At 40.0% G+C, this 27,324-nt stretch overlaps 1 protein-coding gene across 2 annotated transcripts in view; it reads left to right on the plus strand.

Moving 5' to 3' along the window:
* pik3ap1 (phosphoinositide-3-kinase adaptor protein 1) overlaps window positions 1-27,324 on the plus strand; it is a 34,273-nt gene that overhangs the window by 465 nt on the left and 6,484 nt on the right. Inside the window, exons 2-5 of one of the 2 annotated variants that reach the window (XM_053875172.1) lie at window positions 4,139-4,212; window positions 4,328-4,422; window positions 25,397-25,810; window positions 26,499-26,686. In XM_053875172.1, the coding sequence (XP_053731147.1) occupies window positions 4,154-4,212; window positions 4,328-4,422; window positions 25,397-25,810; window positions 26,499-26,686 (756 nt within the window). In that variant the 5' untranslated portion in view covers window positions 4,139-4,153. Of the gene's footprint in view, window positions 1-4,138; window positions 4,213-4,327; window positions 4,423-24,536; window positions 24,794-25,396; window positions 25,811-26,498; window positions 26,687-27,324 lie in introns of those variants that run through there. The other variant, XM_053875173.1, reaches the window with a different exon arrangement.

The following is a 27,324-nucleotide window of genomic DNA, read 5'->3' on the forward strand; positions in this document are numbered from 1 at the left end:
CCCACTATGAAATGAATGTTCAACTTTTCTTTCTTTCTTTTTTTTTTTTTAAAGAAATTGAACAATAAATGTACAAGGATGGGAGGATATTTTATTATACTAATGGATGATGTCTGGTGATCAATTTGACTTAGGGTTTGTTTGCTTCAAACATTAGTATGCCCTTCCTGTTCTTTTATTTATTTATTTTTAATCAAGAATAAACACGTTACATTGCCTGTGAATATCACAACTCACATCCTCCTCAAAGCGTGTAAAGTTTAGGGGCAATGGGATAAAAGAAAAAAAAAAGGAAATACTAGTTGTCAGCATCATACGCAACTTGTTTTCACTTAACTTGACATTTTTTCACTGAATTCTAACCATAAAATGATTTGTTAATTATCGATTAACTGAAGAGTGTACAACTTCACCCAAAAATGCAGAATGAAGTGGTGTCCTGCTGTAAGTCCGAACTACAGTTCTGTCCTCATTAATATTTTTTCTTTATGACATACCATTCCTCAAATCAATTTACCGTCATTCTAAACTCTGAAACACAGCATAGCTATTCACACACAAATGCCAATAGGCTTATTCAAGGAGAAAAAAAAAACCACAATGCCACAGGGACACAGATATTCCATATGCTTTACTTAGGCGCTGATAGAGTACATACGTTTTCCAGTACTTGGTTGTGCTATTTGGTCCAAGGAACTGTACAGGGCAGGCACAAAATAATGTGAGAAACAAACAAGCTAAATTAAACTGTTTGTGTGTGACCACAGAAGAAAACGGAACACAAAAACGTAAAATTACGACGTGATGCTTTGAAGTCCATCAACGTTTCACATGAAGAGAAATGTGAGAGACACCTAAATACAGAAAATAAAAGACTATTATTTCCCATTTTTCATGGATACGGCCCAGATCTGAGGAAGTTACCTGCCTTTGAAATTATGGCCAGACATCCAAGCCACAACATGATAGGACCATCATCTTTTTTTAACCAAACAATTTCAAGCATGGCATCGCTAAAAGTAATAACAAAGTTGAGTTATTAACGTTCACAGGGGCCAAACTGTGCACACGTCTGTTGTAGAACTACAGACTTCCAAACTTCATACTCCTCTGGGATTAAAAGAATGTGCAATACAGCTTTATGAGATGGCAATTAAAGACACCAAAAACCTACACACTCTTGAAACTTGATCCATCATCATGGCCAAACCTGAAGACCTTCCTCTCTCCTTGACCCCCCTCTCCTCCCGATGAGAGATTTACTCAGCTGAGCTTTGCTAAATACAGTGCATATTAAACCGGCCTGATGGGGCTTATGCTATATTGGATGTCATCTCCAACGTGCAAACTCTTGATCTCATCCTCTAAAATATGCAACCATAAACTGGTATCACTCACTCAGCATTACTCTGACTTTAATTACAAGTGTGACAAGTTAATGGGAGCTGCGGCGTCTGAAGGTAAATGAGAGTTTCAAAGTCTGCTATTACTGAACATTTGGGCCTCGCAGGTCTGACTCCTTCCTTTATTGATTACCAGACTTTGTGTTCTATTTCACACTTGAATTAATGTGGCTCAGCTTTCCCACCATGGCCCTGTCTCCCTGGCACGCACTCCAGTTCATTATTTCCGTCATTTCTTGGTAATTTGGAGTTGGCTGTTTAAAACTTAGAGCCTCTTATTAAGTTTTGGCCATGGTGGATAAGAGGAAGAACTGTAAGAGCACAGAGATAAACTAATCATCTTAAAACCCTAATTATTAGTATCTTACTGTGACAGACTGTTTTTTGCGAGCCAGCCAAATTGAGCCTCAAATGAGGGAAGGCATATCTGCGCAAGTGGTAATAATTTTAAGTCATCTGGATCTGGCGTGGTGTGGCAGAATTCATTAGAGCAGATTAGCAGTGTGTGTACAAAGTAAATGAGATATCTAATAGCAAACGTGGAGGTCCTTCTTAATAGGAGGGATGATGTGAAGAGGTGATTATATGCACTAAGCGCTGTAACTTCTGCTATTTAGATTCAACCACCTCCTTAACCAGCAGCTGCACAAAACAGCTCGGTAAACTGTTGACCTGTGACCTTCGCCTGGGTTGTCACCGCAGAAAGGTGAACGGCATAAACCCCAAATCAGATTAAACTGTGTAACGCCGCTGCCGAGGCAAGCAGAATTTTCTCATTGTAAAACGAGGAAGTTAATTATGTGTGTAAGGAGAAGGTTGGGGAAAATAATAAGATTACAGAGAATAATTTGCTGATATAATTACACCAAAATTGGGTACACACAATCGTAAAATGCATGTATTGCTTGACCTGAGTTCGCCAGTGAAATAAATCCTCCTTCTATAGCCTTTGTTAATTTGTTTTTATCACCTCCAAGTGGTGTTTGTGCAGGCAGTTCAATTTGCATGTGTAATTCCACTGTGCAAATTGACAACAAGTAGATAATTCGAGGAAATAGGCTGGTTGCTGGCCGCTGCTATCTTCCCGAGCCTATTCATTTTGAGGAACCGCTGAGGCATGAAACTCATACATCAACTATTTCCTGACAACGCTCAGGCTTATTGTCCCCTAAAATGTCATTACAGCCATTATTTATGAAGCTAATTCATTTATTAAACCATATTTACTCTGACAGAATTTGTCACATTCTATCCATGTCCCGGGTGTCGCGTTAGAACAATGTCTTTCACAGAGGGTGTGTAAGGTTTTATTCAACTCACAGAACAGTTTGATGAATGCAAAAATGTCTGTTTTACTGACTTAATTGTCTTCGGAATAGGAGTTCTGTAGGTTTTTATGTTTCCATTCATTCTCTTACATCATTGCCACTCGCGTTACTTAGTGTGAAATCTTATTCTAGTGCCGAATTGTGTATTAGTTGCTGCTTGGATCTCTGTGTGATTCTTTAGATCAATAGCAGAAAGTGTCTGAACATGAGAAGTGTAGGACCAGTCAACCCTTTTGAATATGAAAAAATGTATGAATGAAATCCACATTTATCTATAGTAAAAGAAAGGTTGTCAGAAACCTCTCAGAGAGCATACCACCAGTAAAAAGCTAATTTAACTTGATTTTATAAAAGCACACAATCTAGTCAATAAACTCAGAACAACCACAATCCATGAAAAATAACTACACAGCTACTGCCACACAGCAGGTGGCAGTAGCAATCCAGAACTCACCCATACAACACACAGTAGGAGTGCTTCTTTATCACAGAAAGGGAAGAATCTTTAAAGATTTGTGGATCCAGATGATAATTCATTACACCACCAAGATTTAATTATCTGTTTGTTCATTCAAGTCTGTTGAAACCCGTTCAACTGTTTCCAAGTTATTTTGCCAGCAGAGAGACAAACGCTGACCTCCTTGATAGCAACACAAGTTTGATCAGACTGTTTTTTTCCAGCCCTAATTTATCAGTCATTTAATCATGACAGAGATTGTTTCTTTCCTCAGTGTAATAGAGTAAAGAGTAAAATGAGATGGATTGCAGTTATTTCCAGAGCCAGATTTAACATCTTCTTTCTCAAATGAGCGAGCATTAGCGACTTTTACTGTATTTCAAGCAGACTTAAGAAGCTAAAGAGTTCCTGCCTGTTGCCTGTTGCTGCTGACTTATGGATCTGTCAGTTTAGCAGCGCACACTTCATGACAGTGTGGATAATTTGCAATTGTGAGCCAGGAGGTAACACATAGAGGGGGGTCATAAATTTTAATGTTACATGTTCTCCCTGGATAATTCCGTCATACTATTCTCCCCCATCTTTTTCCTCGGACTCACCTGTCACCCAAAAGCACTTATCACAGCAGTGGCGAAGAGTTGTGTTTGAACTGTTTTGCAATATTGATTTGGAGGCATGACATTTTAATTAATGCTGGCTGTTAGCTGTCATACAGGCAGCCGTCATCGTCGGTTAGAATGTGAGACAGGCGAGGTGGGGGCAGCCAAGATAAGACGAAAACACTTAGTGTGAAAAGGCGGTAAAAAGGGATCAATGCAGAGAGTCAGAGAGACGGAGTTTAAGGTGGAAGAAAAACAGTAATATCTATGCTCACTGTATTTGTGTCAAGCTGAATTCTCTGCTCGATAACACAAATCAGTCAGACACAGCGTGTCTCCTGCCTTCCACAGGTTGACAGGAGGAACATGCTGCTATTAGGAGTCTGCTGGCAGAGAGCGAGAGAGACGACCAGGGGGGAAATTAGGTAACTTTGTAGCACTCCATTGAACAGCAATAAGCTTTTGGGGCTTAGCGAGCATAAACACATTAAACTGATGAGATTCATCAGCACTCTTGTGTCAAATCTGTTGTTCCCACAGGCAGAGCTCAGCAGAGGCAGAGCAGAGAGGACTTAGTTGCATCTGGGACACCAAGCTGGGTCTTCATCTGGACCTCCTCTGCTCAGTGCTGTCAGGTGATCTTTAGCTCAGCCATTAAAATATCTTCTCACACATGGATGACTTGAGTGAAGCATACACAAGCTGTGCCAAAGCAATTATGAAAACCTAAAATAATAATAATCTCACTGGAAGGGTATAACAAATTATGATTTTTTGTTTGTTTGTTTCTACATCATTTGTCCATCTCTCACTGAAGTTACTCGAATATGTGTGAATGGAAATAATCAGTGTCAATAAAGGGCAAAATACCAACTATTTCCAGTGATGTGGAAGTCGGCCATCTGCGTTGCATGTTAATGCATTAGGTGTGTCGCCTTTTTTTTTTTTTTTGTTACCATAGGCAGCCTGCCATGTAAAGGAAAGACGATGGTTAGTGTCAGGATTAAACCATGGGGTGGCGCTCCGTTTGCACTAAAACATAATTCTATATCACTTGTCTTGCAAATGGAGTTGGGAGCTATGCCATCCAGGAGAGACTCAAAGTGACGTTTCTCTTTGTTGAGCGCATCAGCTGATGTGGAAATGCGGGCCTGAATTGAACTCTCTTACTTGCTTTCTATCTATATGGTGACCTGACTTGAGTGTCCGCCTTAGTTTTTTACTATGTCTTAATTATATTTTATATTACATCTAAACCACCTTGTTTCTAAGGAAGGCATGATTCATGTTCCACCTATCAGCAATGTTTCATTTAGCTTCATTTTGAGTTCCCCATGTGTCGACAGCTCGAGAACACCAGGATGCTGCCGCTGCAGGCAATGCAGTCGGACACATGGTGCTAATAGCATCAATTCCTGACCTTCATTTCAAATGTTTATCTGCATCTATCTCGCACAGACCATGAACCACAGCACTAACAGGATTTATCAGCAAACTTGAAGCACATATATGTTTCTCCGATACCTTTGATGTTTAATTGGTCAGATTACTTAATAAAAGTTGTCTCTCTGATGGAGTGATACATTTAAATGAAAATATTTCTTCTCAAAGGTGAAATACTCGGCCTACCCCCTCAACTGGTGTGCACCATTTATCTGTTGTCTCGTCCTTTTCATGTCATTATTGCCACTCTCTGTCTGGATAGTTTCACTGGAGGCGACCAGATTGGCATGAAATTAGCCTGGTTTGGATCTTCCACATGGTCCAATCAGATGAGCGCAGATGTAATCTGCGGCGTCCTGCCCTACCCGAGTGCGACCCCTCGGAATGAAATGGACTACATATTCATAGGTTCACTTACATGGTTGATTATGAAAGCAAAGATGGAAGGTACCGCTTTTATTCTGTTTAACTCGCTTCAATTTGGCCGTGTGAAAGAGGAAGATTGAATTCTGAATATCCCAGTATCAGTGTGAGAATCAAATCCAGGAAGAAGCTGATTCTGTTTAATAACACCCACTGGTTTACTGACTATTGTTTGGTTGGTTGTTCTCATTAGCTCACTGTGTTTCAAAAATCACTGTTAAATAATGCGAAATGAAAACTAATGAATTAATTACTCGGATAGCATCTTGGTCATGAAGCTTAAATGTCATCTCAATTTACATGCAGCCCTCTGAAAACTTTCAACTCAGCTCATTGGCATTAAATGCATTCATTTCTATGGAGACCAAGAAGATCACAATTAGAGCAGACCTGGACCTGAAATGTGTCACGGGGCCACATACGGCCCTTAGACAGTCTTTACAGAAAACTCACAAGGCCGGAGTGAAACAATAAAACTGATCATGTAGAAAATGTTTCAGACTTCTATCTACTATTTTATGAGATTTACTTTTACTTATCTTTCCCTTCAATTAGTTTTTCTTTCATTCTCCTTCAAAATTAATTCAAAGAAAATTGATAAGGCATTTTGAAATAATGTACAAATAAAAAAGAGAGGGGAAAAAGATAAGAAGACTTCATAACAATTATGTCTATTAAACTTGTGACCGTATTTACATTGTTTACAAATTCTCCTATTCTGTCTTTGTTTTGGTTGGTTGTTGGCTCCCAGAGCTATATGATAGGCCATAGCAAATTTAATTGCCCACCCTGAATTAGAATATTGAGTCATTTGTTGTTGAGATGGAATAAATAAAAATTACCATTGCATGAATTTATTGATGCAAGATACAGGGGTTGGACAAAATAATGGAAACACCTTAAAGCTTTTTTTTTGTATCTTGCATGTGCCTGTAATTCCACAGTACATTTATACCAGAATCAGAATCATGTTAATAACCAGTGAGGTGAGAACCAAAGCGTTTATGGTGTCAGGTGCCAATAATCTAGAATAAAAAGTCTATATATAATAAAATAAGCAATATTATTGAGATCACCAGTTCAGTGGTTGGACCTGCAAATCTTTGGTTGGTGTCATAACAAATGATCCCCTCCTGCCTGAATATATTTGCAATTGTAGGTGCTGATATGGTTGAGTTGTCGCTCTGTGACTAAGACGTCACACAGTCATCCCACCTGTGGATGATTTTGTGTAGATTTGTGAAGTACTTACCCCTTGATTAAGTACATAAAAAACACTTGTAATTTTTCGCATTTTGGTTGACCCCCACTGTCCCAAAACATATTTACGTAGATTGATGTTAAATTGTTATTCTGGAGACCTGTCCAGGATGGGCATCATCTCCCACACCAAACAGCTTGTCCAGTGTAGATGACGTCAATAATGAGTATTTATGCTATTTATTTGAAATGGCTCTAATTTTAAGCATGTGTGGATGTGCAGGTGTTTCTTGTTGGGTAGGACAGAGCAGACTGGTGGCCTTCTCTCAATGGCAATGACTATCAGTAACGGCGTGGTTGCTTGAGACTCAGCGGAGGTATTGCATGAGCATGTCATATATCATTGGATTATCATCTGTTGCGATCTGTTGCGACTACTTTGCAGGTATAAATTTACAAATGGCATCCAAAACGCTGGAGAAGCTAGTACACACTTTGATCTCATCCCAGTTTATCTCTCATTTAGACCATTTCCTGGATTAAGTGGTCAAAACATTTGAAAGCTAACACTTGTGCTTTTGTCAATATGATCACTATCACGTTATGGCCACTAGATGGCGACGATGGAATGCCCTGAGTGCATGTGGTATGTATAAACTGCCATTATTAGTATGCATGCAATACCACAGACAACAGTGGAGATTAAAACCCACCAATTGGTTTGAGGTATTTTCCACCTGTTTAAATGGAAGAAACCATCATAAAGCATGAATGAACCTCCTCCAAATTTTAGTATGGAGACAACAGCAGCAGCTCTACTCAGGGTCTGTACCGACTGTAGTTCCCTCAAGCTTCCTAAAGTCAGATTCAGCTGTTAAAACTCCAACTCTACCACACCCAGTGTTGATCAAGCGAAATTGTCATTACCCCAATTAACACATTTCTTATTGGAATCTGCTTGCGCCCCTGCCCACACGCTGTTGTCAGGCCACAGGTAAGCTAGTTCTCCACCGTCGTCACGGCACCAGAGAGGCCAGCCTACCAATATTGGAAAAATCCCTTCCTCTTTTCAGAAAGTGAGGGAGAGAAAGTGGGAGCAGGAATGCCTTGCCTTCCTCATTACACTGCTGTCATTTACTCTTCATCCCCCGTACTCTTTAGTGGCATTAAGACGGGATGTAAATTTGACAGTTAACGCTGTTAGAAAATGGCTAGTTCAAGAAGGGCAGGAATTAGAGATGGGCATTAGGCGCTGATAAGCTCCTTTCCTCCGCCGCGGCGGCTGCTTAACATTCATGGGAAAGTCATCATCAAACAACGTTATCACAGCTCTGTTGACGGCTGAGGAACATCATCACTATGATAATTTTTTTATAGCTGTGAGCCAAAAAAGCACCCTTTTATTTCAGCGGTTTGTTAATGAGATAGGAGCTTGTTGGTATGGGCGAATGCAAACTTGCCACTCTCCCAGCCGCTGCCTCCTATCACACCCGACACACACACACACACACTGTATAATGTGGCGGATTTATTTTATGTACTCCTTTCCAAGTGCTGTGTGTACATTGCTGAAGGAGGGCCTTTATGTGTACCTTTGCAGATCAGTCGCTCAAAGAGTGGGAAACACACTTGTGTCAACAAACGCTCTTTAACAGCCCTGCGCTGGCACCTGTCACTCACCACCGACTATCTTAGATAATGTGAGGTGTCTGCTCACTAGAAAAACACCACCTCATCCCACAAATGAAAGTAAAGAAATCCATTGTTCCCCAGGACTGTTGATACACATAAAAAATTATGAAAATTGCTGCAGAAGTTTTGAACTTAATGCCTTATATATATATATATATATATATATATATATATATATATATATATATATATATATATATATATACTGCTGCAACACTACCGAATCTGACAAGCTAGTTCCTTACACAATTATTTAGTTCCAAATGACAAATGTAATTTTATCTAATATAAAAAGGTATTAGATTCAACTAGGTAAACAGTTACCTGTTTCATTTACATAATAAAAAAAAACCCAAAAAGAATACAAAGCTATGGACATGTTTCAATTGCCTGCAAGTGCCATACAAAACATGGTGTGTTTTGTTGCTTCCACCTTTATTTCAGGGCTTTATGGCCTTTATGTCAGCATTCATTGTCCAAGTCCAAGCAAGTCAGTGAGAATCAGGCATGGCGGGAGCAGACTGGTGAAAGACCATATGGAGACCATTATAGCAGTCCATCCCAGGATATAGAAACACTCAGATTACACATGTAAAACCACAATTTAATGTATTGTCTCAGACTTGTAGAGAAACCAAGCAAACCTGTTTCAACCTTTCTTGGCTTGTCAGAATAGTAGATATTGTTTTTTTGCATTTTCTCATTTCTTTTTTGACGAACTTTACAGCAGTTTTAACAGCCAACTATTTTGGCGGTTTCTTGTTCTGTGCCATCAGTGGACTAATTCTGGGATCTGCTAAGCAGCTTTCTTGTGGATAGAGATGCAGACTGTGGGCTGCAGATACCCCAAATCTGATTTCAGCTTTATCACTGTTTGTAGTGTGGGTGGAGAGATTTCCATCGTCGAAAATCTTTACCGGGGGAAACGACGAATCGTCTCTAACTTGTTCTAATTAGTTCTAAAACTTTTTGTTTGTGCTACATTACTGAAACTGATTTGACCTCTAATGTGTGTCACATTGTTTCGATACTGAGTCATTTTTGATAGCTACACTGTAGACTGGACACAGGACCTGCCACTGTTCAAGCAAGGAAACATGTAATTTAAACGTTTCCATGAATTGGAAGGAGGTGGAGGGCAAGCTATAGTGAAGAACAATGGAAGTCTGTAGAGCAAGGCACAGTATTAGTGTGAGAATGAGAGGGAGGCAAGTATGAGTTCAAGTATATGGGGGTCAATCATCCAGCATAAGGGACATAGATTCAGAGAGGCTAAGAGGAGAATGCAGGCGGGGGGATCAGTGGGAGACGGTCGTGAGAAGCAGCAAGAGTGACAGGAGTCAGAGTTGCAGCAAGCAGAGTTGACGATTGTGAGATGGTCATTGGCGGTGACTAGAAAGGTCAGAAATTGTGGGTTTAGGTCATGTGGAGGATTTCGGAGACAGAGGAGACGCCGCGTTGGACCAAGAATGTTGGATGGAGAGGAAGACTACCAGTGAGGTTTGCAGATGTGGTGAATTAAGACATGAAGAACACTGGTTTGACTGGCAGATGATCAAGATATGTTCAGTTGAAGAGGCTGACTTGAAGAGGAAGGATGAGAAATGTAAAAGCAGACGAGCAGACGAAGCTTTACCTGGGGAGGCTCAGACCCAGTAGCAAATCTCCATCCGTCATTACATTACTTTTTATTTTCCTTTTGAGTGATAAAACAGCCAGCATTCCTTTGTATATATTCCTTTATTACCAACAATAGGTATTTGTCAAGAGCATCTCAATGTTAGTGGCAACGCTATTCATTCAGGTGCTTCTCTACACGATCCAGAGAAGCGGTTGCTAATTATGATGGCAGACCAAGAAGTCAGAATTTTACTCGACAGTGAATCATCGCTGCTAAAGACTTCCACCACGTCCGTTACGATTCTCAGCTTTCATGTAGATCTAAGCAGCTTTTTCTCTGTGTGAGTCACAATTCAAAATAATTTTCGCATAGCATCTCAGTTTGTTTGTGCACAGCTAATGAAGGTATTTAATGACAGAGAGGCAGTCGTCAAGCAAAATTCTAAGTCTTGGGCTGTTTTCCTCCTTCAAGCAGATAAACAGCTTATCCACGTGGCACAGGTTGGACTAGTGGTGCGTCAGTAGCGGCCTTCTGTGGGATTCCACTGCTTTAGGGGCGTTTCAATTATTCTCAATAACGTAATCCCTCAGTGATTGATAAGAGAATTGACAGAACGGCAGTGCAGCATCATGTAAGTCCGCTTGTTGTACAAGTTGGGACTTGTTTGGTTCCTAAGAAATGTGAATACAATGCAAATGAATTGCAGATGTGCCGCAATCCCTTCGGATCCACAGTAATTCTGTCTTTTGAGTCGACTCCAAGGCATTATCTCCACTTTGTAGTGGTCTCCGAGCTCTTTGTTACGTTGGTTGAATAGTAGTTGCTGCTGAAGCTGCCATTGTGACGGATGTTGTCATTTGTTGCAGAAATGGGTTGAAGGGTGTTGTGTATCTAAGCCGTGTATGTTGACAGTGTAGCACCATTTCAAGAGTAATTTTCAATTATATGTGCGTAATGATCATGAAACTCACTTACATTTACTAGAAGTTTTTTTTTCTATATATGGATCAGACTTTGCTTTTGAAGAAACTCCATGTGTTCAGTGTGTTTTGTCAAGTTCTTTTTTATTTTTTTACCAAACACATGGAGTCATCTTCACCTCCAGACAACATCTTCACCGCAAACAACTTGTTTTGTGACAGGCTCTAAAGATTGTCAGTTTATAGAATATAACTAAGATATTTTGGTGGACCTTCATCAACACAAGAAAATAGCAACAGTTGAACCGTTCCTTTGAGTGGTGAGATAAGTGGAGAGGTGGACAGACTCGTCACCTCCAGGGCAGAAGCTGCATTTTAGCAACACAGTACGGGACACGTACATTTACTCCCAAAAAACCACTATCGCTCAAGTCACGTCACTCAACATAGTTGCACCTCACACAGACACAAGAACACAACACATACAGTCTTCATTTACCCACACTACTCTCATAAGAAACAATCAATGATCAAATTTTTATGAGTCAGTTACAGAGCTACGTCTAAACGATGAATGAAAACTCCTCCTTGTGACGAAAGGTTCGCAGCTGCCACACCATGTCAGTGAAAACTGTTAGAATCCAACATCATTAATAAAAGTAAATAAAGTAAATGTGTTTAGGAATGAAATCATATCAGCCAAATAAAAGTGAAAATACTTGAATTATCAAGCACCTAAACACATGGTGAGTCCCGTTTTGCTCAGTGACTCTCGTTCTTGTCCTTAAACTCCTGCTGTTGCGAGTCAAAACCCCAGATTTGGGAGTTCTAAGTTTTGAATTACGTTGTCTGCCCAGACTGCGATCAGAAATCTCAACTGCTAGCTGCTACAAATATCTGTTTGGTGTGGTGTCACATTGCTAACATAATTTCCGGCATCTAGCGCTCAGTATAAAGCTATGCTGCCCTACATGTGGGATCAGGTTTGCGCTCAAAACCTTGTTTGCTTGTGTTCACGTCTCAGACACATGAGCCAAACGGAAACCGTATTGTGAATGCCCCCTAATGGTCTTTACTTCGAAGAATCTGTTGTTGAGACTGTACCCCAAGTGTTTGCATACACTATTGATGCTCAGGAAGAGCTACAATTGATGTGTTCTTGGTCCGGTCCAGCAAAAGCCTTTATCTTGTCTTGTGAATGTTGTTGAATGAAATCTAACCCTAACTCTTCAATGTCTTGGTATTGGCATCGTCATCCCACAATCTTTGCTGTATTTTGCTATTAAAAGTCATTGTGATGTTTGGATCTTGTCATTTATATGGGTGTTGTGTATCTGTTTATCTATGTTGACAGTGTAGCACCGATTTTTCTTGACCGCTGTAATGACTATTGAAACGTCCTTTTTCTTCCTCAAGCTCAAACATTGTCTAAATCTAGTCTTGACTTCTTTCATACCAGTCCTGACTGGAGCAGTATATTTCCCGAACATGACCAGAGCTGATGATTTAATATACTGGGACACACACACACACACTGCTTTTTTTAAGTGTAATTTCTGTGGTGCTGTGGAGAGCCACCTACATCTCTGATTGTGAGCGCTGACAAAGCCCTGTGAGTGACGCCACAAAAGAGCGTTGAGGAGAGACGGAGATGATCCTTCTGCTTTGTGGGATGACTGTCTCACCATTTCATAAACACCTCCATAAACCAGGCCACGCTTCACTCTTTCTTATTTATGATAATGGAATGTAATTCTGCACTTTATTGACATGCCGTACCGCTATTCCCAACTAAATTATTCCGTTTTTACCAATGCTTCCATATTTTAATCACATTGCCAAAATCCCCATTTCCTCTCATCAATCCTACATTGAGCTTTATTTCTTGATCCTTTTGCCCTCGCACTGTTTATTTACTCCATTTCTCTCATTCAATTTCGCTCTGCTCTGTTTTTTTCCGTCGTATTTGAGCATGACTGGATTAACCCCACTGAAATAGCAGATTTTAGATCATCTACCAAATCCATTAGGGGGAAATGTGAGGAAATATCCAAATAACCCCTCTGTTCTGTGCCATCCTCCGTGTTCTGTTTTGCTCGTTTAAAAGCTGCGACAGCTTAGAGCGCTATTAATAGTAGATAATCGCATATATTGTGTGATGAAGGAGAGACTTCGTGTGGACGACGCCATTGTCTGACACATATTGAGGGGCATCTATAGTCCCTCAATATCGAGGGCCGTCTCTGTACTTAAGTATCATCAGCACTCCGGGTTGACGGCAACCTCCCGTTTACATAAAACCTTGAATGCACCCAACTCATAGCCAACATGTGTAAACAAGTCTTTCAGATACACCTCATGAGGTACTGTTCAACTAGTGGGTCAGAGTGGGGGGGACAGAGCCATGTCTACTGGGTTTCTGGCCTTAGCTCAGGTAAAAATAGTGTTCTGATTTTATTTTGACGGACATGACATCTTTGAGATGTGCATTCTGGCTAAACACATACAATACGTGAAATAGCAGAGAAAGAAAACAGTCAGCACTGATGGATGTAGAAATGAATCAATCTATAGATGAAAGAAATGTAGCTGTATTACTCATTCGTGTGGGGCAGAAACAACATCTCGGGACAAGAACTTTCCCTGCTACTACAGGTGGACGTTGTACATTGCGTAGCCCTATACTCAAGTTCAGTTGGTTTAGTCTGGGATCTGCAGCACTACTAGTGCCGTTGCAACAATGAGGTTTTGCCCAACTGAGACATCACCATTAAGCGATGGGATGCCCAGAGTAGAAATCCTGCTCCACATAATTTTACCTCCAAATTATTGTGAGCTCAACAACCGAGTGGCTCCATGAACTTATTTAACGGATCTGTCCCATTTGTAACAGTACATCTTCAGCCTTCTGGTAGTTGTTTGTCGCTGCTATCTTAGCCTTGGGCTATCAGGCGTCTTGACCCTCGGTGATCTGGCTTGCCACTGACCTCCACAGATAGTTGAGGGAGTGACCTCTGTGCTGAAAGTAATGTCACCGGTTACTAAAGTGCGAAAGAGGCTTTAGAGAGGAGCTGTACTGGATGCCCACCCTAAACGTCTGCATGAGGGAAACGCTACCCACAAGCCTAAAGGAGCTTGCCTCTGGTACATAATCCCATTACCCCTGCACCATCAGTTCAACCATCCAAAGAAAAGGATTTGGAAACGGCATTGCTATTAATGTTGTGAACCACAAGACAGAGTCAGTGATGAGACGAGTGAACCCTGACCCTATAAAAAGACTATATCGGGGCAGCCCTCGGTTCTTGCCCTTCTAGTGATACCCCAAATCTAATCGTACCCACACAAACAGGATAATTACACCCGCAAACCCCTTGCATCACAGTTCAACGCCGCATTGTTCCTCTTGTATCTTGAAGTCTCACACAATTCCTGCTATTCATAAAGTCTTAATTTTATAATTAGCAGGTTAATTGAAAGCGATAGCGCAGCATTACTTATGCGGTGTACAGTCTTAACAGAAACAAATCCTCTCATTCGGTGCAATAAAAGTGGAGACAGGAAAGAAATAAAGTGCAGAAGCAAAGAGCATTGAAGCTAACGAAGTGAATTACACACTTATTAAAGTCATTTTCTCCGTGCCTCGCAGACCTGGCCAATAACACTTTTGTGAGGACACTCTCATTGTCCTCGCAGGAAAGCAATGTTTTTTTTCAGGTTAACTTTGAAGTATGCTGAAACACGTGAAAAAGGTAGACAGCGGTGGCATCGAATAATCAGCAACTTCAAAACGCATGCTGCCACTTAGCACTCCTAAAGCTAATGTCCCCGAGACATTGGGAATGGAAATTATTCAAACTCATTTAGTGGCAGCAAATTGGTCGAAGTTCAATCAGAAAACAGACTGACACTGAACAAGAAGTGCAGCCTAATTATACTTGTTTGTCAAATGAAAATTTCATTTGGGCCGAAATGGAACCTCCGAGCGACTTCTTTTAAGGTGAGCTTCCTAGTTGTATTATCAGCTAAACGCAGTAAAATCCATAATCATACCACGATAATGAAAATGGAGCCAATGTTAACATTCAGGCTTCAAACGCCCCGGGCACACGGCGATAAAAATTAAGTACCATAGTCCTCTGCCAGGCACGCTGACACCCGGTCTGCTCTTTAGCCTCTTCGATGCGTTTTTGCATTTTAAAAACTTTATCAAAGCAGTGTTGCAATGTGGAAAATGTCAACGTGAAATGCACTGAAGGCAAATTGGAATTTCATTAATGGTGAAATTATTGCTTTTGACTGATGTATTACTATGCTTGTTAGCAGGCGGAGAGTGGAACGCTCGTCTGTCTGCCCTCCACTTGTCCCACGTCATTTGCTGAAAGTTACAGATCTTCTTTGTCGGCCGACAGACAAAGTCGCTGAAGTTTGGGAGATATTCTGCCGGTAAACAGATCAATGGACCAAATGAAAGAGTCAGAGACAAGCATTACATTTGATCTTTGTTATACAATACGGTACACTAGCCATAATTCCTAAAGTGATCTTATTTTTCATGTTTAATTGATATTTTGTTTTGATTCGATTCTACCTATTTCAATTGCTTTGTTTCAGTATTGTTGAGGTTCCACTGGTTCATTTTGATTTATTCATCACTTCTTTGAGTCATCTAAATGCTGCATTAGTTAACAATGTGCATTGATAAATATTATTGACAATTATAATTTTGAGTATTTATATAGTTGCTTGCAATGCTCGAGGGAAGAAAGGTAATGTTCATTTTCTCTGGTTTATCAGTTTATATAAAAATGCAATTTGTAAAATATGCTTTCCATTTGCTGTGAATCATTATGACAGCGATGAATCTATGATTAGCATTAGCATTGGCAGTAGTTCCAATTTCTGCACTGGCAGCACCAGCAGGTGAAAAAGATGATTTGATTTAATAAAAAATGCTTCATGTCAACACAAGCAATTTAAGGTGGCAAAGGGTGAAATTTGAACAATGAACACAAATTAAAATAATTAAAAATCCTTCACCAAAGTAGATAATTTCAAAATATAAAGGACAGAGAACTGTACATTAGAGTCAGACCATCAATCTGACTAAAATAAATATGACAAAATATTAAAAGCAATGAGATCTTCATCGAGATTAGTGCGGTTTAAAACAGAATCATATTATCCATTTCATTGTGGTTAGCGTAGTTTTGCTACTATGTTAACCCAAGCTATCCCAAACTCATGGGTGAAAAGAGAGATGTGTCCAACAATGGCCTGAACAATAAGCATTATTTTTTAATTTGATGCTTCAAGAGTCGCAGCTGCATTTCCATGTTTACTGACAGCCTACTACTGAATGGTTTAGTTACTAAGCTCCCTTTGTCGTCTGTTTACTGCACAGGTTTACATATTAGCTTGCAGTCTAATGCCTAAAATGCCTTTAATACTTGTCTATCATTACACTGACGTTTGCGACATGACTGAGCTACACACTATTGTGTTTCATGTTATGTAATTTATGTTGCTTTGGCTTGCATTATTACGTATTCATATAACCTCAAATAAGGATTGTTGATAAAACAGTGTGTATGAAAACTGATGTAATTTACATGTTATACTCTTAAACTATGATAGTTTAATTTAGTTTCTTATTGCTTTTACCTGTACGTATTTATTTTTTGTTGAGGTTAGTACTTTGATATTTGTTTGACATTTCACGTGAGCTTACATGCACCGTTGAGCATAATTTTTTTAATTCATACGTTTTATTTTAGCATCCTTAAAACAATAGTACATATATTTTTAGTGATATTAAAGATTTGTTAATTTGTTCATTCCAAGTGCAACAATGTGTCAATTACAAATCCAAACTCAGGTGTGAGCACACAATCTATACATTTTTGTCTTGAGAATTCAGGTGTGTCAGTACTGTGATTCCATTTCAAATCGCTGCATCTTTCAGAGTGGAGACCTCTCACTTCCCACCGTGTAGATCTGCTGGAGCTCATTCATGACGCTTGTGGTGTTTATTGATTCACCTTGTAATCCTCTCAGTGTCAGTGTTGCTGCAAATGAAGGAGGAGATGGAAACACTTTATCTGATGGAGACATGTTTAAGTGAAATAATTAGTGTTGTGTTCTGAATCAGGCTTTTGTCATTAAATACAACAGATTGCACTGCTGTTATAATCCACTAGCTGCCCATATTTTATTACATTAATATTACATTACAGTGCTGTGACATGCTTTTTTTATTTTAGTTATCAACAACCACACAAATGAATTATTCATTTATCTTATTTTGTTCAATGACATGTTTTACTGAATTTGATTCTTTTTTTATTCTTCACCAAAACACAATATTTTTAAATTTTAATTTAGCAAACACGTGAGTTGAAAACTCAGTGTTTGGAGACCTGGTTTCGTGCACTCATTATTGTCTCTCAACACATTTAAATGACCTCAAATGATGCGACTATGTTTTTCAAATGGAGGCGACTCTAGAATGCGTCGACACTTGAGTGGAAGAATCACTCCCATCTATCATCTTACTTTTCGATTTTGTCTTCTTAAATCTCCCCCGTAATGGTGATATTAATTAATTAATTGGTGTTTTAAACAAACTTATTGTCAAAGCTATCAGTGCTCTTCGATTAAAAGCCTTGTTCGAGTGCTGGCGCGCACACGTGGCTGTATTTACTATGCAACTCTGCCCTCTTTTGTTTAACAGTAGTAGTGCAGTTGACTTTGTTTTATCCCAGAAACCGCTGGTGGTTCATTCTTTCACACGTTGCTATATGCTCTTTTCATATGGCTTTAACCTAAACCTTGAATGTAGCTCCTCGGTGGGTGGTATTCTTTAAAATGTTCCACATCAATATGGGCCTTTTAGATTATTTTAAGACGTTCTGAACTCACTGGAGCCTTAAATGATCTCACATTAAAATATGGTAATTATGCTTCATTTACATCGACGTTTATAGGTCAAGTAGTTGCTTGAATGTTAAAGTATTAGGTGATATATTTACATCATGGCTAGACTAGTTACAGTAAGTAGGTGATGAAGATGATGAGGTGAAGTCCTGGGCAAAATGAGGCGCGGGGGCCACATGCGGCCCTTCATGCTGGATAGGTCCTGGTGGAGCAAAACTGTCAAGCGTCCCACGATTTCCCTATTACGGTGCATCCCATGAAACCAGGACCCTTCAAACCTCCAGATATGAACTGATGAATCCTCCAGCGATGAGGCCGGTCACATGGTCTCACTGAAAACTTTGCCAAATTAAACTATTATCTCGACGCGCACGAGCCGCCATATAAATAAATAAAGTTATCTAGTGGCCGGTGTGATTACCACAGCCCAGGCTGACATCCAAATTGACTGTCTTATCATGTGGTGGTGATTTGGGCTGAGTGGAGGCTGTCGATGAAAGCAGAGCCATCTTTAGTGGTTGGAGATAGTCGGCTGATAACTTCTACCCAAACAGTTTTGATCAATGAAGCATGCATTCTGCATATTGCCTATTTAGATGGAGGAGATGAAGTTAACAGGGCTCCTAAACGGTTCATGAATTATGTTCTCCTGGCACGTGGTAATGACTTCATGGTCCTGCTGAATTCCTAATGACGGGAGAAGGTGCTGGTGCTTTAGGAACACGTGTTAATAACTGTTTTGTATGCTGTGCTCATGCTTCGAAACCTTTTCTTATAAGATGTGGAAGATGTCTGTGATTTGTCGTGGGGTAGCAGCCCACAGTATACATCCTGGCTTTTGTTGTATCATCCATCATTTTCTTTTTCTTTTTGGAGGCCAGGTTTTGTGGGAGCAGCCTGAGTAAAGCTTCCATCTCACCCAAAACGTCTTCTGGTAAAACATCTGTGTCCCCACATCTGTTTGATGTCACTGGGGTTTGCCCAATTGCTAAATTATCTCACCAAGGAGGAGTCCAGGTGAGGAGAATATGTAGGTTCTGCTTTGAATCTCTCCTGAATGACTACTCTGCTCCGCCAATGTCCACCGGCTGCATCGCTGTCGCGTTCTATCGGGAGTAGGCTTTTTGCTATGAGGGCGTCTGGGTGTCTGCAAGACATGAACAAATGGATGCCTGATTCTTGACCGTAGCTTGGACGCCAGATGCAGCCATATACCAGCATAATCGGGTGGCCATTTTTTCATGGTTTGCTGACGCCCAGACGCCCCCCTAGCTAAAAGCCTGATCGGGAGGGCTGAACGGAAAATGAGCATGTGTTTTACAATATAAACTTACCAGTAGATGGCAGTATTATTCTGCATATATTCAAATTGTGAATGATGAGGCAACACCCTTGAGCAGAATGTGAGAGTTCGCTGAATGAAGTTCAAGTCAGAAGTACAGAAAATGCAATCGTTTTACAAATTTGGTTTTATTTTGAAAGATAACCACCAGCTACACTGGTGGAGGGAATGCAGAGTTGACCAGTTAATCCACTTGGTCACGCGTTAATCGTGAACATGCGAGAATTGTCAATCCCACTGGGCTTCGTGGATTGAATGAGCCCTACCCCATATCTTTCTGTAGAGTTTAAAGAATAGGCCGATACTCTAAAATGAATGACTCCTCATCCATGTTGTCACGAAAGAAGCGCTCCATTGACTGCTTCGGAGTCACGTTCGATTATGATGTAATGATTACGCTGCTTTTTCACAGTAAAATGCAAATAACGTCTACACATAGTGTTTCACTATGAAAATGTCCTTGATTCACATCAGTCTCTCCTCTTTGGTGCAGTGCAAATCTCCGAAAAAATAGAGCTTCAGTGGGATTGAAGCGGAGCGCCAGCCTCCACAGCCAGTGGAAAGTGACTAATTGAAAACAATCTATCCTTTTTGAAAAACCTTTGCACTACTCCGCCTCCGCACCACTTCCTGACTCTGGAAATATGGGCTCATGGTTCATCCTTCCCTCATTGGTGAACAAGCTCCCGAGATACTTGAGCTCTACCACCATATTACTACACCCAACAACGTTGCAAAATAAAATAAAGTCTTTTAAGGACTCTGTTTTTAAGCAAATCAACCAAAAGCTGGCAAGTAAAAAGTAGACAAAAGTTGTGTTGAAATTGATCAGCTGTGTTCCTGAATATCAACATGCTGATATTACAGACTGAAAGTAGCCGTCTCCTTGTTGTACTTCTGTATCTGGGAAATTTCTCAGAAGGAAAGCGAAGCTCAGGACACGCAGAGTGCAATCTTGAAACAGAAAACTGAAATGGGCAGCGGGTCTCTATCTGAAATGTTATTTGGACGATAGCCTGCATAAGAAAGGACGTGTGTTTGGTTTCTCATTGAGAGTGGGCTCATTGTGATAAGAAAATAAGTCTCATGTTACCTGATCTGCTATAATGTGCACCAATTACCACTCCATTGCACTTCATTACCGGCCGGGGGTCAGTGTGGAGATGGAGGGCCGCAGGAAAATTGAGTGGTCATTGATAATATGATAAAAAGTGACTGTGAAAGGGTTCCTCCGACAAATTATTGAAATTTACAGTCGATGGAGAAACACTATAACCTCATTTGGTAAGCAGCTGGCCGGCACTGGGCTCACCACAATGAGGAGCTCAGAGGAGGAAGGAAATCCAAAACTATCACAGAATAGTTTAAGACCCTCGCTCACCTAAGTGTGCTGCGCTTTTAGACATATCTGAAATCACAGAGCGTCTTTTGATTCCGGAATCTAGAGGAGAAGAAGGTTTTGTTTACCGCTGTCGAAATGACTCCATTTGGAGGAATAAATCAAACAAGCTGCATCAGATTGTGTTTGCCTGATGGGAGCTCTCGTAAAATGTTATTAAAACTTAAATGGAGTTTAGCGGGAGAATGACGAGGGGCAGGAAATGATGAGCAAACACCGGGATGAGATTCCAATTACTACTAAGCAGCGATGACGCTCCCTCAGCTCGAGTCTGAACCTGAGCACAGCAGGCGCACTCGGCTTGTAGTGCTGAAGGATTTTAACAATCATTCATTTGAACAGCACTGAAAACAAGACCACGTCTTCCCCTCAACCCCCCTCACCACAACTATCTGTGACACCCTGTAACACTAGTAAGTGGTACGCAAGGTGTACCAAACTTTTAAGCCCACATAAATTGTAGGATTTATGCGAAATTCTAAATTCAGCGTGTTCAGTGTCTCTATATGAACAAGGACCCGCACGCCTCAAAATATCATTGAATAAGCTTGTGGCCTACAAACAGGCAGATTTTTGACCCCCTACCACAGTATAACGTGGCGTCCCCTTACATAGACATTCAATTTTTTTCAAGCGGTGCTCTCTTATCCAAAGCATTGAACTAAGTACTCATACGGCTGGAAATAGCAGATTCAGAAAGAAAATCATGATACAAAGAAATGAATCCCAGTTATCACTCAATGTTATGACTCAGTTTGACGCTGTATCTTTAACCTGTAGAACCAGGTTAAACTACAAGATGGTTTTCTTGTCTCAAAAAGCAAAGCAAGGAAAGCATTGATTTGGTCATGTGTTTCATCTCAGCTGTCTACTTGGTTTGTAAGTGAATTGAAGCAGTTCACCTGCCAGCTCCTCGGTGAACTCAAGTGCACCGCGCGGCAGATGTCAGACTCTCGCTGAGCTGCGCTGAAAACACACGGCCGGCTAAAAGGACAGGATATTGGATAACGAGGGTAAAATATAGCAGGGAAAATATTCTCTTATTAAACTCAGGCTGCAGGGATTTGGATTGAGCCAGCTAATAGATAGTGGTTTCTCCAGAGCCCAAACAAAAGGTAACGGCCCGGTCATGCTTTTGGTAGCTAATGGCAGAGTTAGATGAAATTAGGGGATTCCTTTTCCACAGGAAATTGTACTTAAAGACGGGTCACGGATCACCCTGCTCTTCAGAAGTCGGGGGCAAACTTGTGATGCACCGATTAAAGGGCCTCCGACGTTGAAAGGTCAAACCTGAGCGGTTACATATCAGACTAGTGTGAATGAGCGAGTGTTGATCTTTGGAGGGAAAACAAGAATGGACATGTTTTGTTAATAAAAAGAAGGTACTCTGAACATTTGATCATGCTGTGGTTTTACTGGACTTACAACGCTAAACTGTCGTCATGACGATGACCGCAGTCACTTCAATAGTTTGATGGGAATCTTTGAACTCCAGCTGACCTTTTTTTTATTCACGTGAATCGGCTTTTTGCAGAATGTTTCTGTCTTTATTTTTAGATTGAATATAGTTGGCAATTGTTTATTGTCTGATGTAAAGTTAGTGAAGACGTGAGAGAGAAAAAAGTATGCTTAGATTAATTGAATCAGGACAAAACAAGAATGCAAAAAAATCGAATTATTGCCTCGTGTTTTCTGATAATTGTGAAGTGGGTCATCCATAGAATTTTAAAGCAAATTTCCAAAGCATTGCAGTTAAAAAGGGCAATTGATTAGATTTAATAAACTGGCTCTACTAAAGTGACCCACGTTTCAGAGGCCGTAACATTATGCTTTTATAGAATCACATTTGCAGAACTCGCTTGTGACACTTCCCTAAATGTGTGGTTAACTGTTTGACTGCCAAATTGAATAGTGTAAAGTAAAAAAAAACATGTTTAATTCAAGTTCCGTCCAGAACTATTTGACAATGATGCAACAAAGGTGGAAGGTGAAACGCTCAGAGAAGCAATGCTGAACATTAAATGGCTGTATGGCGCTCTCTAGAGGTCAATATACTAATGCGTCTACAAAGTGGAATATACCGTAACGTAATTTTAAATTAGTTTTTTACATTAGAAGAGTATTTCATGGAAATTAAAATATGTCTTTGACGAATTTATGAATAGTGATTTGAAATGCATTAATAGATTTTTTTTTTTTTTGCTCCACACCCTGTAACAAATAATAATTATTTTATTCAATTCCATATCCACATCATATTTTACAGTTTCTGGCATTTAGAAAAACCCTTTCTTGAGATGTTACATGTTTTTGTTAAAATGTATTTTTTTTTTTTTAGCCCTATTTACCATTATGTCAATGCAAAATCAATATTCATTTTCCAATCCTGTACACTGAACGTGAATTAATTGTGGTATTCTTAAAATGTGGAGTTTAAACGAATGAGTAAACATTTTCATGCGTTTTTTTAGATGCATGCCGACAATGCAGGAAATAGGTTTAATAATAATAATAATTCCCCAAAATTGATGATGATGATCAATAAGAACATGAGCGATTTATTCTCATCACAATCTGATTTATTCATATTGAACAGGGAATTAAATTCCTTTTCCCATTTTTTTTAAACAGTAGCAAAAACCTGTAATTACAGTGGAGCATTATTATTTATCTATTATTGCTATTGAAGCTTCACTGAGCAACTGTGACGAAAGAAAGAGAAGTGATATCTTCACTCCCATTGTTTTCATCATCATTTGAACTAGCAAAACAGAGAACACTGATGTCATCAACACTTTGGTCACATGATTTCTTCAAAAACAACCCCCATATATTTCTAGCTTTTCGCTTCATGGTGCTCGTACAAGAGACTAATGGATTCACACTGTGTTCCACTCTGGTTCTGCATGACGTCTTTGTGCCGCATGATGAGGTTGCTGTGTTTTTAAGTTGCCTTCCTTTTGCAGTTGAGGAGAATCTGAGTGGCCTTTTAACAATATCTTTCAACAATATCTTTTTTCCATACAAAAAAACCTCTTAAATAATAATAGTAGTTACTGGAGTGTAGAGTGTGGGCTCCTCCTAATGAGTTCAGCAAAGCGTTTAGACTTTGATGACTTAGGTGACTGAGTTTATTTGTCTTTTGTGTCTGTTACATTAGGACAGACTGGAGGCGTTTCATCAGCAGCTGCTGCTGCATTAGTTACATTTTCCCACTGATTTTTTTTAGATCAATAAGGGAAATTATCGTCATCATGATTTATTCATACGCAAGACTAAGGTGAACACTGATCCCTGGTCTTCTGTGTTCCTTGAGCTCATACACAAACAGGTCCAACACATACACACCTTGTACAGCCCTTGAGTCCTGGCCAATAACAACAGAATAGGTGCGGTTGGCATTTTTATTTTTATTTTTTAATGCTTAGCCCTGAAGATATCTGCTGGTTTGTTTATTAATGTATTTATTTGTATTTAAAGAGTTCTCCATCAGGATGAGTGTGATTTTAAAAAGTTTAAATTGAACATTTTTGGAACAACTACACATCAACCTTATTTAAAAAATTGTTTAAACCATTGCCTTGTCATTTTCTCATGTCCATCCATGTTACCATTCTCCTCAAATGTTTATGCTTTATCATTCAGTTAAATTGAACTAACTTCCTGCAATTCAATGCTTCAATTCTGTTTCCCCTTGTGAGATATTGGGTATGTATAGCTAGCATTCCAGTGCATCATAAACACTTGGGGAGAAAACACAAGAAGAAAGTGCTTGTGCGCAGTTGTGGCACATCCTGACATGACAGAGCTGCAGTCTCTCACTTCTGCAACAGTTTCAGGAAGTACTGCTGCGACTATAAAATCAGGAAACTCTGGGTAGCTAAAAATTACACTCCGAAAACGACAGTCGCAGGTAACAGCACCTGAACCAGGAGAGGAGTATCCTTGAATTATGATCCAGAGGATTTAACTTTAGGTCAGTTTTGAGGCTCCAGCATCATGGCGGACCCGGACTCCTGCGTAGCATCAGGTAAACTGAACATGAGCTTCACCCACCTCTTGATATTTACTCCACTGAAGGGATTAAATGTGTTTCCCTTTGAATTTATTTCTATTTTGTGGAAACCTTGAATGATTGATCACCTGTCGCTGTGAGAAAGAGGAACAGCCGTGGCCTTCCTGTGCAGTTCGTTTGTAAAGCTGATCATTTCCCCTAAATTTCTGCGCTCACAGTATCGTCTCATTAACAAACACGACAGCTCCGCCAACACGATGAAGGCCAATACTCATGTCTGCTCTGGTTCCCAGTTGTACTGAGGTGAACTCGACCCGATTAAACGCTGTAATGAGTCAAACAAAATGACTCTGGCCGGTGTTGACACAGCGCCGTGTTTGCATACCTCCGTGTGGATGTGCTGCCAACATTCCAACACTTTGGTCATTCATTGCTACCTTGACATTCCTCACCCAGACAGCCAGGATGTTGTAGGGCATTTCCCCAAATATCCGCTACCTGGAAACCAGCTCATAATAATGTTTGAGCTTATTACTGGTGATTGATTTGACACTCAATGGCCGGATCAGAGGAGTATTTGCTGTTCATTTAATGACAGTCTCATTTAATGTTTTTCAGCTTCCCTCTCGCGGCACGAGCTGCTGATCCTGCACACAGCTGAGGCCCTTGAGTGGGCAACATACCTGCAGCACATCCTTAAATCATCAAAAAACTTGGGCAAAACGTCCATCTTGCTGTACGCAGTCAGTGCCGCTGATCAGCTTCACGGGTACAACTTCAACTTCCAGCATGTCAAGTGCACGGTGCTGCTGCTTACTGCTGGATTTCTTGACCTCCTCAACGGCCAAGAGCTGCGGGCCGCCGTGCAGAAGCTGCTGTATCCTTCACACAGAGTGGTAGCACTATTGTGTGGTGTCTCCGAGGCGGATGTATCGACTGGCATCTTCAAAGACTGGTCACATTGGAGGAAACTTTACGCCGAAGACGAGCCTGCTGTTTATATATCAACTATTCTGGAGTCCATATCTAACAGTATGTCCATTCATTTTTTGGACATTTTAAGAATTAGATGTAGTCGATCTCATGATGTAGTTTAGTTTACTTTAGTTTACTTCAGTTTAGTTTCTTGAGGGTGCAATTCACTCCATTACCTGAGTGGCAGTAATGAGCGCCAGTAGAGTTATAAAAGCATTGACCAAAGAGGAAGAATCTCTCAATATTTGCATATGGCAAATGTAAACTGTTAAGTGTAAAAGGACTTACAGACTACACTTTTAAAAGTTATGTGATATGATATTCTAACAAGACTTTTGATAGAAAGTTTGTAGACTGATTGCTTTAACCACCTAGCATTAACTATCAAAACAAAACAAAACATTGACATAGTGTGAAAACTTGACTTTGGTGTAATGCAGCTAATTGATAATTCTTTATGTGTACATTTTCTTGTGTATGCCAATTTAAAATATGAACATATAAATGGTTTGAAACTTCGAACAAGATTGTTCAACTATTCTAATCCGTGTTTTTGGACATTTATTGCAGCCTATTGTTGTTTCTTAATATGTTATTATTATTATTCTCATGTTGAACATCCATTCTATTTCAAGTGTTGTTTTTTCCATTGGTTGTTGCTTATGTTCTTCATTAAAATAGAAATAAGATTTCTAAGTTTTTTTTCTGACATTTTTCCATCGATATAACTTTACATATTTTTAAGGCGAACACATGGAGGAGGGCTGTAGGATTGCAAGTGCAGACTGGAATGCCACAGCCCAGGAAACAGAGGAAGTGATGCCAAAAGAACCGAGACAAATCATCCAGGAGATCAAGGACTCAGTGGCAACGCAGGACTCACCTGCGCAGCTCACCTGTCTCACTGTTCAGCCCCAGAGAATCATGTGTGGGGTGAGGCATCATCATCTCTCTGACACCTTCACTGAATATTAACGCAACTTGTTGTGATTTCAATGTCTCAAATTTAGTAAATTATTGAGGATTTGGATGCTCTTTTACCTGTGACTAAATGCTGGCTGCTGTCAACTAAACCAATTTGAAGAAGTAGATGTGTTACACAAGCTGAGCAGCACAATCTGCTTTGTCACTCAGTAGAGGCTGAGCTTATCTGCTATATCTTAAAAACCTGTCAGTGCAGCACAGGATGTGGGCTCTTTTCAGTGGGCATGAAGTTGTTAAAAAACAGCAGAAATTAAGCTGTTAGCATCATCATTAGCCTAAAGGAGGTCATTTGGTAGCAACTATTAAGCAACTATTGTGCTCCCAGGAAGACTGGCCTACCTAAGAGAAGTAGTTTCTGCAATAAAAAATAGCATTTTATTGTAAAAAAATAAATGCATAATTAACTACATATACTGCTCTTGCCAAATGCCTCTTCTGTTCACAGCTGTTCTAAAACTTCCTGACTTCACAGGCAGCTCAAAATGGTGTGATCAAAAACAAATAACAGTAGTGTTTTTCACTGAAGCAGGTCATTTCTCACGCTATACTCATCTGTGTCTTGTAATTCATGCTGTTAATTTCTGTCT

The sequence above is a fragment of the Synchiropus splendidus genome, chromosome 9 (assembly GCF_027744825.2).
Source record: "Synchiropus splendidus isolate RoL2022-P1 chromosome 9, RoL_Sspl_1.0, whole genome shotgun sequence".
NCBI lineage: Eukaryota > Metazoa > Chordata > Actinopteri > Syngnathiformes > Callionymidae > Synchiropus > Synchiropus splendidus.